The sequence below is a fragment of the Excalfactoria chinensis genome, chromosome 1 (assembly GCF_039878825.1).
Source record: "Excalfactoria chinensis isolate bCotChi1 chromosome 1, bCotChi1.hap2, whole genome shotgun sequence".
Lineage (NCBI taxonomy): Eukaryota > Metazoa > Chordata > Aves > Galliformes > Phasianidae > Excalfactoria > Excalfactoria chinensis.
This window is the reverse complement of record NC_092825.1, coordinates 147,587,074-147,604,994: the sequence shown is the minus strand read 5'-3', so window position 1 is coordinate 147,604,994 and position 17,921 is coordinate 147,587,074. Positions and strand designations below refer to the sequence as shown.

At 34.8% G+C, this 17,921-nt stretch overlaps 1 protein-coding gene across 7 annotated transcripts in view; it reads right to left on the bottom strand.

Annotated features, from left to right (window-relative positions):
* DACH1 (dachshund family transcription factor 1) overlaps positions 1–17,921 on the bottom strand; it is a 350,269-nt gene that overhangs the window by 20,931 nt on the left and 311,417 nt on the right. For 4 of the 7 annotated variants that reach the window (XM_072354855.1, XM_072354863.1, XM_072354877.1 and 1 more), the window contains 2 exons: positions 15,593–15,736; positions 15,044–15,112 (listed from right to left, as the gene is read on the bottom strand). In XM_072354855.1, the coding sequence (XP_072210956.1) occupies positions 15,044–15,112; positions 15,593–15,736 (213 nt within the window). Of the gene's footprint in view, positions 1–11,115; positions 11,183–15,043; positions 15,113–15,592; positions 15,737–17,921 lie in introns of all 7 variants that reach the window. The other 3 variants (XM_072354869.1, XM_072354896.1, XM_072354906.1) reach the window with 1 other exon arrangement.

Below are 17,921 nucleotides of genomic sequence, written 5' to 3'. Positions count from 1 at the left end.
CTAAAATTCTTTTCATAAAAAAGTCTCTGCCATTCACTTCCTGTCCTCACTAGCTACAAATTCATATTCTGTTCCTCCTTATATCTTGACTGCTACAGCTTATTTCTGTCTAAATTGTATAAACAAAATCGTATGTCAAAAAATATTTCCTAGACTGCTCTTTTGAATTGTCACTCGTTCTTAATTCTTTCACTGGCTCTTCCCTTTTAACAACTGGAAATGCAGTAGTTGAAAGGCTCTGCCTTACCCTTCACATTGCACGTTACTTTTTATCAAAATCACTCAAAGTGGAGATCCTTACAGATTTTGTCATTAGTGTTTTGTGTGTTTGTTTCAGTTAGCTAGTTTGTTAGTTTTTTGTTGTTTTTTTTTTTTCCTCCTATTTCTCTCCACAGTTAAGAAGACTATCGTACAACGTTCATCTAACTAACTCATTACAACACTTTGGGCTTGAAATCTGAATCTGTACAAGAATCTGACAGCAAGACCTGAGATCTGGAACAGTAACTAAATCAGGACTGCGATCAGGAACACATGTAACTTCCTACATCATTCAAATAAGTCATTTGCCATCACAGTCATTAACATACCATAGTCATCACCTCACTCAAAACATTTGTGTAATGAATTATGGGAAATGACATTACTTAGCTATATTTCTTTACTAATTTTTGATTTAACAGGTCAGGAATGGGGACAGTAGTTTCAAGAATACAGTAGGTCATATAGGATGGGGGTGGATGATCACATCAAAAGATTTAATTAATAGTATTGCACCATTATTGATGTTAGAGGTATTTATCTTATGTAAGAAAATAACTGAAAACTGAATATACATAAATAACTGAAAACTTCTTTGTTGTTGTCATAGCATACTTGAAGACAGCTTTGTATCTGAGGACTCAATTTTAATTAAATGTTATATCTCATTGATTTGACCAAAACTTCAAAAGGAAAGCATGTATTAACGCAGACATGTTTAGTCCTTTGCTCCTGACAAACAGAAAGCTGATCCTGGTTTATCTTCACTTCTGTGTATGGAGTATAGAGTATTGGGCCTGTCTGAAAAGCAGGAAGTTGAAGAAAGAAATTCAGCAGAAGATTGTGGTTAGGAATCTGGCAGAACCTTGATACTTTACTCTAGCTTCAAATACTTTAAATATAATTATTAACATTATTTAACTAAACTGTTTACGTATACTTAGTTAGAAATAACAGAATCTAGAGTTTATATCAGGTCTTTTTCCTGACAACAGAACACACAGGTCTAGATGGATATGTAAGGGGTAATTATATCAAATTAAAAAAAAATAATAATGCTAGGCAACATGTGTTGTCATTGCACTTCAAAGCTATGACTCACAAGGAAGAGATGTGAAAAGACTTATATCACATGTACTGTGTCATTACTCTGATATTCAGAGTCCAGACATTGGTCTGAGAATGTGTAGAACAAGAATGAATTACACGTTACTTGAATTCTGTTACCATGAATTCATGGAACATAAATTCTATGGCCAATATTCAAGCTGGTAAATTCATTCTATTTTTGTATATGCCCATAGAGTGACATAGTATAAAGGAACATATAAAAGGGAAGGCAAAAAAATGAAAGGCAGAATGAAAATTTAAGCTGATGCAATACTGAAATTCAGTCTCTGCCCTACCACACATTTCTGACATAGCTACGATCAAGATCCTTAGCCACTCCACAATTACTCTGTTCTGCATCACAGGAATATTTTCCGATGTGAAGATTAAATCCATTAAAGATTGCAAAGTTGTTCAGATATTACAAGGATAACATTTCCAAAATCTTTACAGTTACTTCTGACATAGCTAAAAACAATGTATTGGAGACAGACCACAAATCTCCAAACTGCAATTATTATTGAAAAGAAAAAAAATTCTGTTCACTGGAACATGTATCCATGTAGAAACATTGCATGATGGCTGCTTTGAAAGTAATGCCTCCTATTTTATGTAGGTCGCTCCAATTCATTTCTGTAACAGCTACAAAGTGCACAATAACACTATTTTATGGAGAAAATTCACACGACGGTATCTTTCAACACAGCCATGCATTTTCACCAGCAATGAACCATACCCTGCATGCCACACTCATAAAAGTCTGCAGCAGCAGAGGTGACCCACTGTCTCACAGCTTCTATGACAGTACTGTTACTAGGCAAATGTTGCCCATACAGTCCACCTTTCACTGGTCTGTAAAGATAGAAGTCAGAAGGCACCAGATCTAGACTATACAGTGGGTGTACAGGTCAACAATTTAGTCAAGACTGGCAATGTGTTCCACAGCCTTCAAACTGGCATGGGACCTGGTGTTATCATGTTGCAAGAGAATGGGTGTCTTCCTCTGGCATGACTTAGGAAGTCTGAGCCTTTAGCTCAGTCAACATAGTAATGCTTAGTCAGAGTTGATGGCTTGTGTAAGTCCCTGGAAATCCAGAAGGGCCACCTCTTTCATATTCCAAAAAGACCATGCACATCACTTTACCTGTTGATGGCTGATTCTTGAATGTTTTCTTCCATGGGGAATTCACATGTTGCCACTTGATAAACTGCCATTTTGACTATGACTCATAGTGGTGACACAGTATCTCGTCACTGGTAATGATGTGATCCAGCAAATTGTCCCCTTCAGCCTTGTGTTGGTTCAGGAGGTCCTGACACATTTGCATACAGTCTTCATTCCTTTCCTGTGTAAGCATTTGTGGGACTCACATGAAATATACTTTGTGATATTCCAATGTGGCCACCATCATTTCCAACATACTGAAGCCAATATTCATCTCCAAATACAGTTCCCTGCTTGTAATCTGCTGATCCATGCTGATGAGCTGATCAAAATGCATTTTACTTCATGGTGTGACAGCTGTGTATAGATGTCTGTAATATGGCTTGTCTTTCACATTCCTTTTTCCACTACTGAAATGCACCACCCACTGCCTCACTGTGCTCACATCCACTGTTTGGCCTACATCAACATTCAGAAAGTGTCGATGAATGCCAATGGGTGCAATTTTTTTCACGTGGAGGAATTCATTGACACCCCTTTGCTTCACTTCCATGTCGAACGCCATTCTGTCAGACTGCCCCTCTGCTGCCATCTGTTGCATGGCAACAAAATTTAATGGAATATTGGTGGGAAGGTTCTACCTTTATTTGCCAAACCACCAACATCTGCCACTGACATTGTGGATCAACTTATTAAAATAGGAGGCATTACTTTTGGAGCATCCCTTGTACAAACTAGTCAACAGATAAAAAGACATAGACAAAGTATGCCATGAATGTTCATAGATTTCCAGTAAATATGTTGGAAAAAGAGTCCTTTTGAAAATAGCACAATAATAAATATCATTTCAATAATAACGTATGAGGAGTAAACAACTTGCACTGGATATCACCCAAGTCATAAATATTATATGTTTAGAAGTGTTCTAAACAAGCCAAAAGGTCATGATTCAACATCTGGTATGACCTGAGAATTCTGTGTATATTCCAGCTTCTGCTCCAGGAAGTCCTGTATCTTTAATAGGTCTGATTAACCCTGTGTGGACGTCTCAGATGCCCTGAGAAATCTCAAATGGCATTAGTCATCTGATTGAATCATTTTTTAAACTGCCTAGGATTTAATATTAAGATAAGGGTATCTTATCTTCTCTCTGAATATCTCTTTCCAGAGTTTCAGACAAGCAAGAATGAAGTGGAAAATGGATGATTACTTTCCTTGGTACATTAAAAGCCTTCTACCACATGCCTTGCTAAAAATTTGTCATCCTCTTTCAGTACAGGTGAAGTTTAACAGTGAACAGTGGACACTGAACAGGATAGTTGTTTTAAATCTCATGTAGTTTAAATTCAAGATCTGAAACCTAATCTGGATTTGATGTTTCTTTTTACCTACCAAAGCTGCAGTACCTTTCGGGAAGGAGAACTGGATCTCCTTGTCTAAAGATTTCTTCTAATGTGTCGCTAGATGTTTTCGTACTAGCAGCTTTCTAAAGCACATTCCTTTTAGTGGAACTGAACATTATTGCCGTTATTTTGACATAGGAGTCATCTCATTTTTGCTTCGCATGAAAAGTCACAACAAGGAAAGAACGACTATTAGAAAAATCTTAAACCTAGAAGTTTTGAGGTCTGTTGAGGTCTGTTGAAGTCTGTTGGTCTTAATGAATTCATAAAAGAATGAGCTGCTACTTTTGACAGGAGAAGTTCTTTTATAAGAGGATGATAGACAAACAAGAGGCAATTTTTTTGATCTCCATGGCAGTTTAAAAACCAAATGCCAAGAAACAATCTCTATGACATACATTACAGCTGACATAATGCCACTTTCCTGCACTGGTCTAAGAAGTAGTAAACATGGCTCAGGGAAAAAAAAAAGAAAAAAAAGGTAAAGAGAGAAAAAGGGTCAGCCCTCTACACTGTTTAGAGGCAAACACTGACAACAAAGTTTACACACAGCAAATCCAGCTCTAAAATAGACGGGTTTAAATTCAATTATAAATAAACTAGAAATCTACTTTGTTCTCATCTGTTTCATAACAGTCTATAGCAACACTATTTCACTGAAATTATGTTGAATTTTCTATATCAGTTTTTCATGTTAGTTTAAAAAATGCATTTTAATTCTTTCTTACGAAGGGAAAAATGTGATTTCAGCTGAAGGGACTATGTTAGAAATGTATATTTTACTAGCCTGCTCAGGTTACTGTTGATTTCTGAAGGTGAGGATGAAGGGAACATAAATAGGATGGCAGCTTGCAGTGCCCAACATTCATAGGCAGCAAGACAACTGGGATAACATCAGAAGCCTATCTATTAGGTAAGCACTCATCCATCTTATCTTACCTTTAAATAGCATGAAATTGGAGCAGGGAGGGACTAAGAAATCGGTGAAAATAAAACAAGTCAGTTCTACAGTCTTATAGTCTTTCTGGTCACTGTATTTTACTTAATATCCTTATTGTTCTGAACTTTCCAACTTCACTCTGTTCTTGCTTAGTCATTAATATTACACATGGCTGTTTAAAAAGTGCATTAAAGTACCACATTGGAAGAAAGCTTCTGATTGATTAATCATTTATCTCAGTTGAAAAGCCATGAACATATTTATTTGATTTCTGGCACCTTTGTACATACACATCTATAAAATGAGATGTAAATTGCAAAAGAGAAATTTCAAAGAAAGTGTGAAAAAGTTTGTGTGTTAAAGGAGGGGGCTCTACAAGAATGTTTTGCAACACATATGTAACTTTTTATTAACTCTATGCACTTTCTTTGCCTTTTTGGCAATAACAGTATTATGTAGCTTAAAGTTTAAAGGTGTAGCTAACAATGACCTATGAACACTATGAAACAGTTGTCTATTTCTAGGTTACTGCCTGCAATCAATACCACCTTCTGTTTAAGTTAATCAATGTTGTCTTTAATTGATTAGCTTGAGCTGAAAACCTGCCAAAGCACTGAACTCCTAAACAGAGGGATAGAGAATATAGTTACTACTGTTTGGTTTCCATGCATTGTAAAATCATTTCAGTATTTATTCATGGTCACGGAAATATGAAGCAAAATAAATCTTTATTGAATACTTCCTCATTGAGTATTCAGATGTAAACTATAAAAGAGAAACAAACAGCTAGAGATGTTGTAAATGTCTAACATATAATCTATGCTTAAAATCTGAACTGTACGAAACATTGTTTGCCAAATTAAAAAAAAAAATATATCAGGAAAGAATGTCTTTAAGACATTAAGCTGGTACAGCTAGAAAAACTTATTTTTCTCTGGGAAAATAAAATGAAATATATTGGGTACAGGGAGAGAACCCGTCACTTTCTGAAATGTGTAAAAAATAAAGCAGTAATTTGCAGAGATATTCATTCTGCAAAAGTAATGAAATTCAAGGTGGTGCACACAGATTAATGTTGTTATTTATTATTATGTATATAATTTCATTGAAGTGCATAGCACTGTACAGATGAATAATAAGTGCATGACCCTGACGTTAATACAAGGAGCTACACTCTGCAGTCAAAATGCTGCTAAAGTTCAAGGCACTAATCAGATGTAAAATGAAGCATAATAATTGTGCATGACTGTGTACAGGAGCAGTGTTTAACAAACAAATATTTTAGGAAGACTGAGCAAAAATAAAATAGAATAGGGTGGGCTAATCAAATAGATTTTGTAAAGTGGCTCCATTAAATGTCCCTGAGGGATATTCAGTGAATTTCTAACAGTCCCACCACACTAGATTTGAAAATATATTTTTGAGAGCATAAGACAAAAGAGCAGAGCACTGCAGAAAGCATTCTGTCCTTCAGCTACTAAAATTGAATACTGCACATGCATACATTTTAACCAGTACATCAATTTGTTTGACAAATTCTGGCATGCAGAGAAAGATCAATAAAAAGACAGCAGACATCACTTCCTAGTGGGTCACTGTGACAGTTTTGCTCCATTATGTTGTCTTTTTCACACTTCTTTGATAGCTCTGCTCACTACTCTTACCTAGAAGTGCTCTAAAACTGCAGTCACAACCAAAGCTATACAGATACTGAAAGTGGTTGTCTTACTGAAGGAAGGAATATTAAGAACAGAAAACTGACGGAAGAAACCTCACTTAAAAAACAAAAACAAACAAACAAAAAAACAAACCATCTCCCTGTCAGATTGCTGATACACTCTTGTGCAATGGTGGTGTTTCTTATATGTAGACAAACCTTCTTGCTGTTTAATTCTAGGCTGAAAAACAACGCTTTCTCTGAGTTTTCATTAGTAGAAGAAATGGAAATTATTAGGTACATTTTTAAAAAGCAGCCTAATGAAATGATAGCCTCATTGGCCTGAAGACCAAGGATGACTTTTACAGAAAAGTTCTTTTAAAAAAAATAAAGTCCACTCTTTGTCACTGCTGTGTTATTGAACTTTTTTACGTTTCTGTGGATCTAAAATAGTCAGTTGTTTGTTTCCATAAACAGCCTAACTGAGTAGCAGATGTTTCCTTGGGCAGTTATTCAATATATCTAGGAAAAAAAAAATCTCTTTGCCTTCCAGATTTCTGACAGCTTTGTTTCCAGCTCCTGACTACTTTTCCCTGCTGAAATGTTCAACCTTTATAGCCGGCCTTCACAACAGGTGGGCTGTGGGTCTCTTGCAACTTGAAAAACCATTTGTTTGGCCCATCAGCAGCTGAGAAGCATCATGTACTGTTTGATTTGCTCAGCTGCCAAGAGGCTACAACAAGATGTCCAGCAGAAAATGCATATCTAGCTTGTCACTGATCCCTCAGAATCTCCTAGTCAGCCACCTGGTGAACCAGAAGACACATACCTCAAGTTCATACACATATGTTGTCACACCAGTCAAAGTGGAGTAGTAAGAAAGATTTGACATATTCACAAGTAATATCTGGGATGGGGGGTAGATAACTGTATTTGGTTGAGAGGAAGAAAGAAAATGGAAAGATTATAATATGAGGGAAGCTGAAGCAATGTTGAATTGGGTCAGCAGAGAAGTAGGAATCACTTGGGAAAGTAAAATGTACTTCCATTCTGAAAACAACCTGAAAAATCCATTTGAGAATCCTGGCTCTCTAATAGACGCAAGCAACTTTCTGCTAGAAGTCCCATGCAATAATAAATGAGTAAAAACACATCCACAGAACTTACTAGGTGGCATTAAAAACGGAATAACTCATGAACAAATGTCAATTAAACCAAAATGCAAAATTTACAAGTTTATAGATAGATAGGCAGATATATAGATAAACAGAGCTATTACATTTCTACATCATGTACTTTTCTTTTCTTGGGATTGATTCATTAAAAATGCAGAGAATATATGATTGTTGGTTTACATGTAGAGGATGATGGCTAAACAGAAATGGACTTATGTTGGCCATCATAGTCAATATCATGAGCAAAATAAATGAAAAAAAAAAAAAAAGACTAAAGAAAAGACATTTTATTTAAATTGCTGCAGAGAGAACTGATCTCCCAAGAAAAGAAAGAGATGACAAGACTGAAAACTATTTTTAAATGATTAGCTAATTTGAAAGCAGTCTTGCACCAGAATATGATTGCCATCTGTAATTTGTAAACAGTATTAATCTTCTTTAAGTCTAAAAACAAACTCATACAGTTGAAGATCTAGAGAAATTAGAACAAAAAGCCCGGTGCAGGTGGACTTGTAAATAAAGAGAGAAAATAGAACTGGAGACTGAGACTGGTTGGACAAACTGACAGAAATCAGGCACTGGAAAACACTGTGAAAGGGAGCTAGTAATAAGAAATGCTTGGCTGACGGTAGCTGAGACCGAAGCTAGAGGACCACATGATTTGGATTAACTAGACAAGAACAGGACCAGTGGTTGAAAACAGAAAGACGTGACAGAACACAGTGCAACAAAGTCATCTTCAGTTATCTGAAGACAAGTCTCTCTAAGGGAGAAATCTTGATAAGTGTATATGAGGCATAAAGACAGATACCTGGAGATGTCTGGATATTGCTTAAGAAGAGTATTAGGTACAAGAATTTAAGATAGGAAGTTGGAATTATGACTAGATATAAATAGAAATCTGGACAAGGATATTAGGACTGATACAAAGGCAGGCCAGAGACTGCAGGAGAAGTGAGAAGAAAAAGAAATGCTTGATGGAGACACTGTTAAAAGAACTATATGTTGCAAGAAAAATTAAAGAAAAGATTAAATGCAATACAAGGCTATCTTCATTTATCTCAAAGAATACCTGTAAAACCCTCTTGTCAAAATGATCATTCCTTAGAGCAGTGTGGACTGCTCATAATCACGTATTACAGCTTACTGGTCACTTTGTTTGCTTTATCGCTGTGAAACTAAAGATTCAAGTCCTACTATATCCATCAGATATCATTTCACAATGAAACTTTTGACTCTCTAGTTTACCTGTGAAGAAGTAAACCCTAAGAAATGATCACCTGTACTAATGGGACATTATTCAAAGGTAAAGCAAAACATTCAACTATTAGGAAATTTTAAAATTAAGATTTAATATGTTAAAGAAATTGAGATAATCTTCCATACCTCTTCTGTAAAGCACAATGTCTAGTGACAAAAATACTGTATATAAATCAGGTATTATTTAAAGCATGAGAAGACACCGAGTACTAGAGATAAAGAAAATATTGGATAGATATCCACTTATTCAACTCCATCCTCATCCCCTTCACTGAATGAAGTACTGTGCAAAATACAGTATCTAATCACATAATTAAAGATTATATCACAATGCATATACAAAGATGACAGAACAAAGGTGCGGAAGACAACCTTAATTCTACCACTTCCTAATTCTGTAATGCTTGACTTTACAGTCTTGATAATGGCCTTTTCCAATAAAAGTTTGTGATCTTATAAGAAATATAATCACATATTTAGACATGCTTTTGTCAAGATTTTTACATCAGAAATAGAACTGTGTACACAAGGCTCATAGAATGACTGAAAGTTCCATTTCAATGTGGTAGTCCTTCAGATAGCTATCTTTCAAACACAAACATAGCAAGAAAGCATCAAAGACTATAATTTGCTGAGATTATTACACTGATTTTGCTTGTTGAAAAATAGATTAAACAAGTCTCAAACCAATGCAGAAAACAATTCAGGTTAGGTTTTCAGACAAATGACTGAAGCTGTTTCTAAGCAATTGTTATTAACATCGAGGGCAGCTGCAGGGCAGCATTTTCCTATTACTTAGGCAGCAAAATGTACCCCTTAGGTCCCTGGCAAGTGCAAAATTAAATCATAATTTCTTTCTCTTCATTTGTAGCCTTCACTGATCTTAAAAGTAATTTCAATAAAGGACTATGGAGTCAGTATGCTGAGTTGCAGTAGCTCTCTTTCTATGTTACTGGATTTCCTAAACGTTTCCATTTCCTGACCCATCCTTTCTAGGAGGGAGCAAGTACCTCTGTTTGCCAATGAGATAAAAAGTTTGAGAAAGTCTGTGAATGGAGAAGAACAGATGGTCCTGGAAACTTTCCTGTGCATGGCAACTGAACGGCTTTTTAACATAAGGAACAAATAGTCTGAAGCCACTTAACATTATACTTCACTGTATTCTTAATATCACCCTACAGAAGAGGTGTAGAACTGAGAAAAAATGGGCTATGTGAAAGGACTTAGTAAAAGCTCATTTTGCTATGGGATGAAGAGAGTAAAAAGAAAGGCCGATAATCTGCTACAAAGAGAAAGTATATCTGCAGAGAATAAGGACTTCATGTATAAAATTTGACTGATGGACAAAGGAAACAAGGGCTAGAGGAGAGTTCACAGAAAGGGAAAAACTGAAATACTGGAATAGACAGGAGAAATTCAGAGAATATGCAAAAAAGGAAAGGATCTCCTGAGATATTTGGGAAAAACAAACAAACAATCAAGAAACAATAAGCATGAGAATTGGTGGGAACTGAGCAAGGTAAAAAGAAGCTGTTAGCAGAGAAAGAGGGATCTGGCTTTAGAAAAGCTGGAATAAAAGTACAAAGAATTTGAAAAAGAAAGCAGAAAAGCTATTGGATGAAGCACTCCCTAGAAAATAGGAAATAAATGAAGAATATATGCAAGACAATGAAGACAGAGAATCTGGTTAAGCTTCCTGTTCTTATCAGAACAGTTTTGGGAAGAAAGTAACATGGAAGCATTTGAGAAAAGGAAAACGTGAAAGAGACACAACACTAAAGAAATGGTCAGTGGGGAAGACAGTGTAAAGCAGAACTTTTTAAGATGAGTTTAGACATTACATAAAGAGGGCTGTGATTAAATAAAATAAAGACTACAAATGCGTAGTACTTGGGAGGGAAATCACTAGGACATGGAAAAATGAATGTGGAATTTATACAGGAAAAGAAAGAAAAAAAAATAATGTTGGCAAAAAATACTTGACAGTTAAGCAGATGGGGAAGAAAAGAATCAGTGGGGAAAAAAAGGAAAGTAGGTAAAAAAAGGAAAGTAAGAACAGCAGTAAATGTCATTGTTCTAAGTGCTTAGTAAGAGGTCTGGTAACAAAACAGTACATAAAAGTAAACATTATCTTTATCTGGTACCTTTTTGTGTGGGATGAGGGGATCTTGGGAAACCGGATTGGGAGCTAGGCATAGGCATCTAGTGAACCTACAATATGTATGGAGAAGAGGACAATCTGCTTTATTATAAATTTAAACAAAAGCAAGAAAGAAAACATTTACACCTAGTGTCTAAACCAGTTCCCAATAACTTAGTATCTACATCTGTTAAAAATATCTATGTATATTTGAGTTATTTATTGTGATTACTCCTCAGTATTTTATGGATAGTGCAGCAAGATGTTGGCTATCCGATATTAAAAAAACAAAAACAAATCAAATCAAAACAAAGCAAAACCTAGAGAAACTATAGTATCTGTTACTGCTTCTTTCTACAGACTCAAACTCCTTTTTCTGAATATCATTCCCTTTTACAAGTCTCTATATGAACTAAAAGTGAATCTGAACACACTGGAAGGTGCTACGGGATGAAAAATAGAACATACCCCATTTACTGATAAATACAATTACCTTTTACACTTAAATTAGTCCCATTCCTTGCAAACAGAAATGACCATTACAATACTAACATTAAATATAGATCTAAATATAAATAAATCATCAAGAATCCTTTTTTTTATAATAAAATGCCTAATACTTTCTTAAATGCTGAAATTATACTTGATATTTCAATTATTTTACTTCCCCACAGAACACTGCTGCTATATTTGCTTGCTCAGTTAAAGAACTGCAAAGCATGCTTAATACAGTAAGTTTAAAAAAATGTATCACGATTATGCACAAAACTGTTACTACCCCAGATATGCTTTGATACAGGAAGATGATAAACACAAGTATTTTAGAGGAGTAAGAAAGGCATAAAAACTTCCCTAGTAAGTATATTTTTCTAGAACTTGAAAGCATGAATGAAATAATACGTTCCTTATTAGAGAATATACTGTGCATTCTATAGAATAATGCTTCTATTGCATACAGAAGTAAATATAATTATTAGATAAAATGTAAAGAAATAACCGAAATTTTTAAAAAATGGAAGGTCATTTTCTTGGTTATCTCTGTGAGAGTTAAAAAAAATCACCCACTGGAGGAAAGATTTTATACAATTTTGCAACTAAATTCTCCAAAGAGTCCATTTGTAGTGAGCATGCTTTATCCTGGTACTGAATGAAGTTCCTTCATTGAAACTGTCTATCCTCATTTCTGCAAACTATCACTATGCTAAATATTGAAATAGCAACAGAAAAACTGTCTTTCCTTTTCTCTCAATTATTCTCTTGCTGATACTAAGGAAGATTTGGAAGAGGAAACAGAATGTCTACAGAGGAGTTGGGAACGTGAGCTTGATGGGAAGGCAGGAGAAACAGAGAATAAATACTGAAAGACTTTTTACCAAACAGGAAAGGCTGTTAACAGGGAATGTTAGTGGAGTGCAGACTCTAAAAACCACTGGACAAAAGAGGAAGGCAACAAAAAGGGTCACATAAGGGAGAAAGATTTTGCAATAGAAGAAATAATTAGGGTGGCATGAAACTTAGTTCAGAAGAGAATGCTGGAAGAATGTGTTCCTCCGGAATGGAAAATTAGTGGAGGGGGGAGAAGAAGTGTTGAGACAGGACAGTGAGAACAGCCACTAACAAAAGCTGAAATTAGAATGAGGAGAAAGAAACAAGGAGGAACTGGGACTAACAGGGATACATGCTAATGGGAACATAGAGAAAAGGGAAAGGGAATCCTCCCTCTTGTAGTGGAGCTGAATACAAAGAGTCCTGACACTCACCATTACTCATCTGTTAATAACTATTTCTGAAACTGTCACTCCACAAAAAATTGATCCACAAAGACAATAAACTCCTGCAATTACATACTGTGCTGTAAATCTACATCCCAATGGTAGATCTAGATTTTCCAAAATCTGATATGATGATTAAACTGAATATATTGAAAAATAAATAAAAAAATACATTTAAAAAAAAAACAACAAAAAAACAAAAAAACCACAAAAAAAAAAAAAAAAAACAAAAAACAAAAAACAACCAAACAACACAAAGTTATTTAAATTATACATTAAAACTGGAAAGCAAAGATGGGAAATGTCAGAACTAAGGTTGCCTTTGGAGTAAGTATGATCCAATACCATGATCATCACTGTTCAGTCTTTAACTAAACAACCATCAGTATTATTTTCTGGGGTTTATTATTTATTTTCCTCATACAATCTTGGACAGATGAGTCAAGAAGAAGTCATCTTTATTGAGAATGTTATCTCTAAGACCTTGGTTTCACTTCTTTTGTAAATGTACGTGTACAAAATGAGCATAACCAGAGAATAGCTTGGTTAAAACACAGAAATACTGTTTCTTTGTAGTTTAGGATAAATCCTTTAGAATACCCACATCCAAAATACTTTGTAATTATATATATTCCCATCTTCTGAATATCCCAGCTCATTAAGGAAACTGAATTCAATAGGAAAAGGATTTGAACACAGTGAACACATAAAACAATCTTCCGTCTTCCTCTGACTCTGATTCCCAAGTTTCAATGGGAATACTTCAAACTCTGCTTTCTTTCAGGAATGGTCCAAAGATAAATAAATTAGTGTTTGCAAGGATCTCAGTTACTTCAGTGTAACAGAAATTGCCTCAAAAGTATTTTCTCTGAAGAAATATCTCCAAATAAAAGCTTGTCTGTGTACCAAACAAAATAATAAAATTTATGTTTTTTAGCAAATGAGCACATTGGTTGGATTCTCATTAGAAGGATGTATCAAATGGTGTTGTGAGTTAGACATACATTCTGTCAAAGGAGAAGCAGGATTCTGGAACAATAATGTCACAACCTACTTCCCAGGCAACATTCAAACTGACATATTTCAACTTGTGAGCTATTAACTTTGTAGACAGAACACACAATTTAAATCTAAATGTTTTTGTTTGTCCCACAGAAAACCTTACTGCCTTTTTTGGATTTTTTGTATATGCTCAATACCTTTAAAGACTGTTGACATCTTATCTTATTCTGTTGTTATGGCCTCCTTGTGGCACACTAGTAACAATTCTTTAGAAGTCAGTAGAAGTGATTAAATAACACACAGATTATGTCAAATGATACTGTTAAGATGATTGACTTCAAAATGCAAAGTAAAGGCAATTGAGTGTGATTACTGGTGCTAACCGTTTTAGGCTTGCCGCCTTTGTAAAAAAGCACGTTCATTTACACTTGAAAACAAATGCTGTTTCTGCTGTTTAGTATTCATGTAGGTAGAATTAGATTGTTGACTAGAGAGGACATTATAACACAAATGCTATCTTAAAAATTTGTTCCTTACTAATATCTTGGTGCTTGCAATATATATGCATTCAGATTCACAGGGGAAGTAATAAGGCTCTCTTTAGTATTTCATGTACAAATTTACTCAGCAGATTTGTTTTATTAAACTGTAAATAATGGGATGTGGTAAATGAAAAATCCAGGAAGTGAATAAACAGTTTATTCATCATTAATGCTCACAGTAGCTTATTGAAACACACCTTTCAGAAACTGCCACTGAATATTAGCTATGAAATTCTCATCTTGCCTTGAATGTTACCCATTTGTATAGTTGAAAGGCTCAAATTATTTTAAATCAGCCTTTAAAAAAAAGTTATCCTAAATGTAACTGTATATATTCACAAATACTGCATTTTGCATGTCTGAGATTCAAGCCTATATTGCTTCATATTAATTATTCTTCTTTAATTGCAGAAGATAAACAGAAATGACCTATTAATTTAAAGAAAATCTATCGCCACTGAATATATTCTCTCCTATAAAGCAAGATGAACTTGACCTTGTTTGAACTTGTTTTGATGTGGCCCAGATGGTAGGCTACATGCTTGAATAGCATTCTAAAGCTGAGGAAAAACTCATATAGCAAGATCTAGATTTATAGCCTTTTGCAAATTCTTACCTTGTATTGTCCTTTCAGCATCTGTTCTGCCCCCACTGCGGTCAGCTTCTATCTCTGGGGTCAGAGAGTCTAGAAGCACAGAAAGGTAAGACTGACACATATTTCATTTGATTCTTATAGCCCTTTTTACAACCTGTTACTCTAAAGCTGAATTACAATACAATCAACCTTTGTCAGTTTTTTTTAATGTTGAACAATGACTAGAGGCCAGGACAATTTTTTGTTAGACTAGGGAGATTAATGAGCAATAGATTTTTCAAGCATAAAGGTAGGGAGAAAAAGAAGAAGGAAAAAAAAAAACAAAAAAAACGACTTCTCAAGCTAATAATATAAAAAAGGCCTAGTTGGGGCATTCTCTCCAGTGAATTTATTTGCACGTGCTATGTAAAGTAACAAAGCAAAAAAGAGAGAGGCATCCCTTGAACAAAGGAAAGAAGAGAGATTTTCCTTTTTTCCTCCTCCCACCATGTTATAAATTTCATACTAACAAGGTTCTTTAGACACTTAAATTGAAAATTAATGACACAGAAGCAAAAGCTGGCTTCTTACCATTTAGGACCCTGAGACTATCTGTTGAAGCTGCTTGTTTCAGTGTCTGTTCTGCTTGCTCCCGTCGTTTAGTCTCAAACTCAAGTGCTTCCTGCAATTTCCTCTTTGCCTTCTTTTCCTTCTTTAACCTTTTCTGAATTATTGCTAGAAGGAAGAAAATCAGTGTTCTCAAATTCAGATCTGAAACTTGGCCACGCAATTATGTATTAAGGGTTCCAAGAAACAATACAACTGTAACAGTCCATATAAATTGTGTAATTACACACTATCTATTTAAGCTACCTGAAATTTTCTGGATTCACACACAGATATTTAAAGAGCCACTGTTCTTTGCCATGCTATTTCTGTTAATAAATAGATAAGGATTTGTGAAAGTGTAAGTTGGAAAATCTTGGAACTTATTCCAAACCCTTTATATTAGAAACAACTGGACAGTGCCAGATCCCCAAGCCAAACAATTATTACTTCGCTTTCTTGAATGTAAGGGAAAAGATTAGGAAAGTAATAAATAAAAATTCAGTGCAGAAAACCCTTACTTAGAAAATGTTGTCCCTGCTTCTTGTTCACATTCTACAAAGGAAATGATTGCAGGAATAGGATGTAAATGAATCATATGAGATGATAGGTTTTAAAGAAAATCCATCGTGATCTTTTTTATGTTTCCAGACAGTTCCTTCCAAATTAGAACTAAAATACAACTTGTATGTTCCTTGACTGAAGGAGCATATCACAGATTATGTCCTCAATGGAAAAGACTTTGTGAACTTTTTTTTTTTTCTACTCAGTGAAAGTGATCATCTAAGTAAATCATGAAAAGTTGTAGATTACACCATTGTCTACTCAACCAAACTCCAACCATTTTTACATTTAGAGTTATCAGAAACATGTTTGTAAGAGGCTCATTTACTGTAAGATCTTCCTGGATAATCCTTTTCTAGAGAATCTGTTATTTTTACACTAACTACAGAAATACCATTGCCAAAAACAGATACTAGGTGATACTAGGCTTGACTTCTAAATTTTATCTGGCCCTTTAACCTACTCCAAAGTAACCACTTGTATCTGTTGTAGGGAGAAATACTGAAAAGATTCAAAATACATGCCTACCAGTTCACAGTCTCCATTTTCAGTAGTCATAGCTCCAACTTTCACAGAATGCAAATCATTAATTTTTTTTAAAGAGATCCATCACGATTATTTCTATTTAATGTATATGCTGAGTAATTTCTTTTTGTGAGTAGTCTTATTTTTTTTTCTGTGTTGCTGTACAGAACTGTTTAGACTCAAAATATGTCTATTATATTAGCACAAAACCTGTAGTGAGAATAGCTACATCATTAACATGTAAGACTTTGGAATTCTGTCACTTTCTCATTTTGTATAGTAAAACTACTTTCTAGGCATACTTACACTATCAAAGAACAGCTAGTATCTATACAAAGGCTAAACTAAATACATTTTGAATCATTGCACCATTTTAATGTTTTCATTATAAGTACTTTGAAAGTGATTGCAATAAATGAGAAGGAAACATATGTTGCTTTCCGAATTAAAATGTCATCATGGCTGACACATTGTAGATGTGACTACAGCAGTCAGAGCCAGAATTAGCAAACCCTTACTGTGTAGCTGCTCACAGAAGAGAGATTATCCTACTTTCACTGGTTGATGAGACACATCCTACAGCCTTAGGAATCACTAATTGGAATATTTACAAAGAAGGAAGGAAACAGTACAGTAAATAAGCAGCACTGTAGAACACACAGTAGCAACAGTGGATTTAATGTTCCCCAAAATGACAATAAATAAATAAATAATAATAATAATAATTCAGATATCCTGCTTGTAAAGATGTTTGTCTTGTGTTAACATGACTAGCAAAAGACAGACATTGATACTGGTTGCCTAATGCTGAAGATCCCATTTGCCTAATGGGCTTTGACCTGCATATGACAGTGTGCACATATTTCTGTGCTGCAGCTTTTTAAGGGTATTTCAGCCTTTTTTTACAGAATATTTCTTAATACGGATGTGGTACGCTTCTCCCATCCTGTTCATGCTTCTATTAAGATGTGAGACTTTCTTTCAGACATAACATTTGGTACTGGATAAAACCAATGTAAGGCAAAGCCTCCTATGTGTATTTCTGTCTTTAATTGAAGGATAAATTCCCAAAGTAATTACAAAGTCTTATTTTTTCTCTCTCCTACTTGGCTTTCTTCATTGTAAAGAATAATATGTTATTTTTATTTTATTTTGTATGGAAGCATTCACTGGTGGAGACAGTCATCCTCATTACATTTGCTTTACTGCATTACACTGCTAAGTG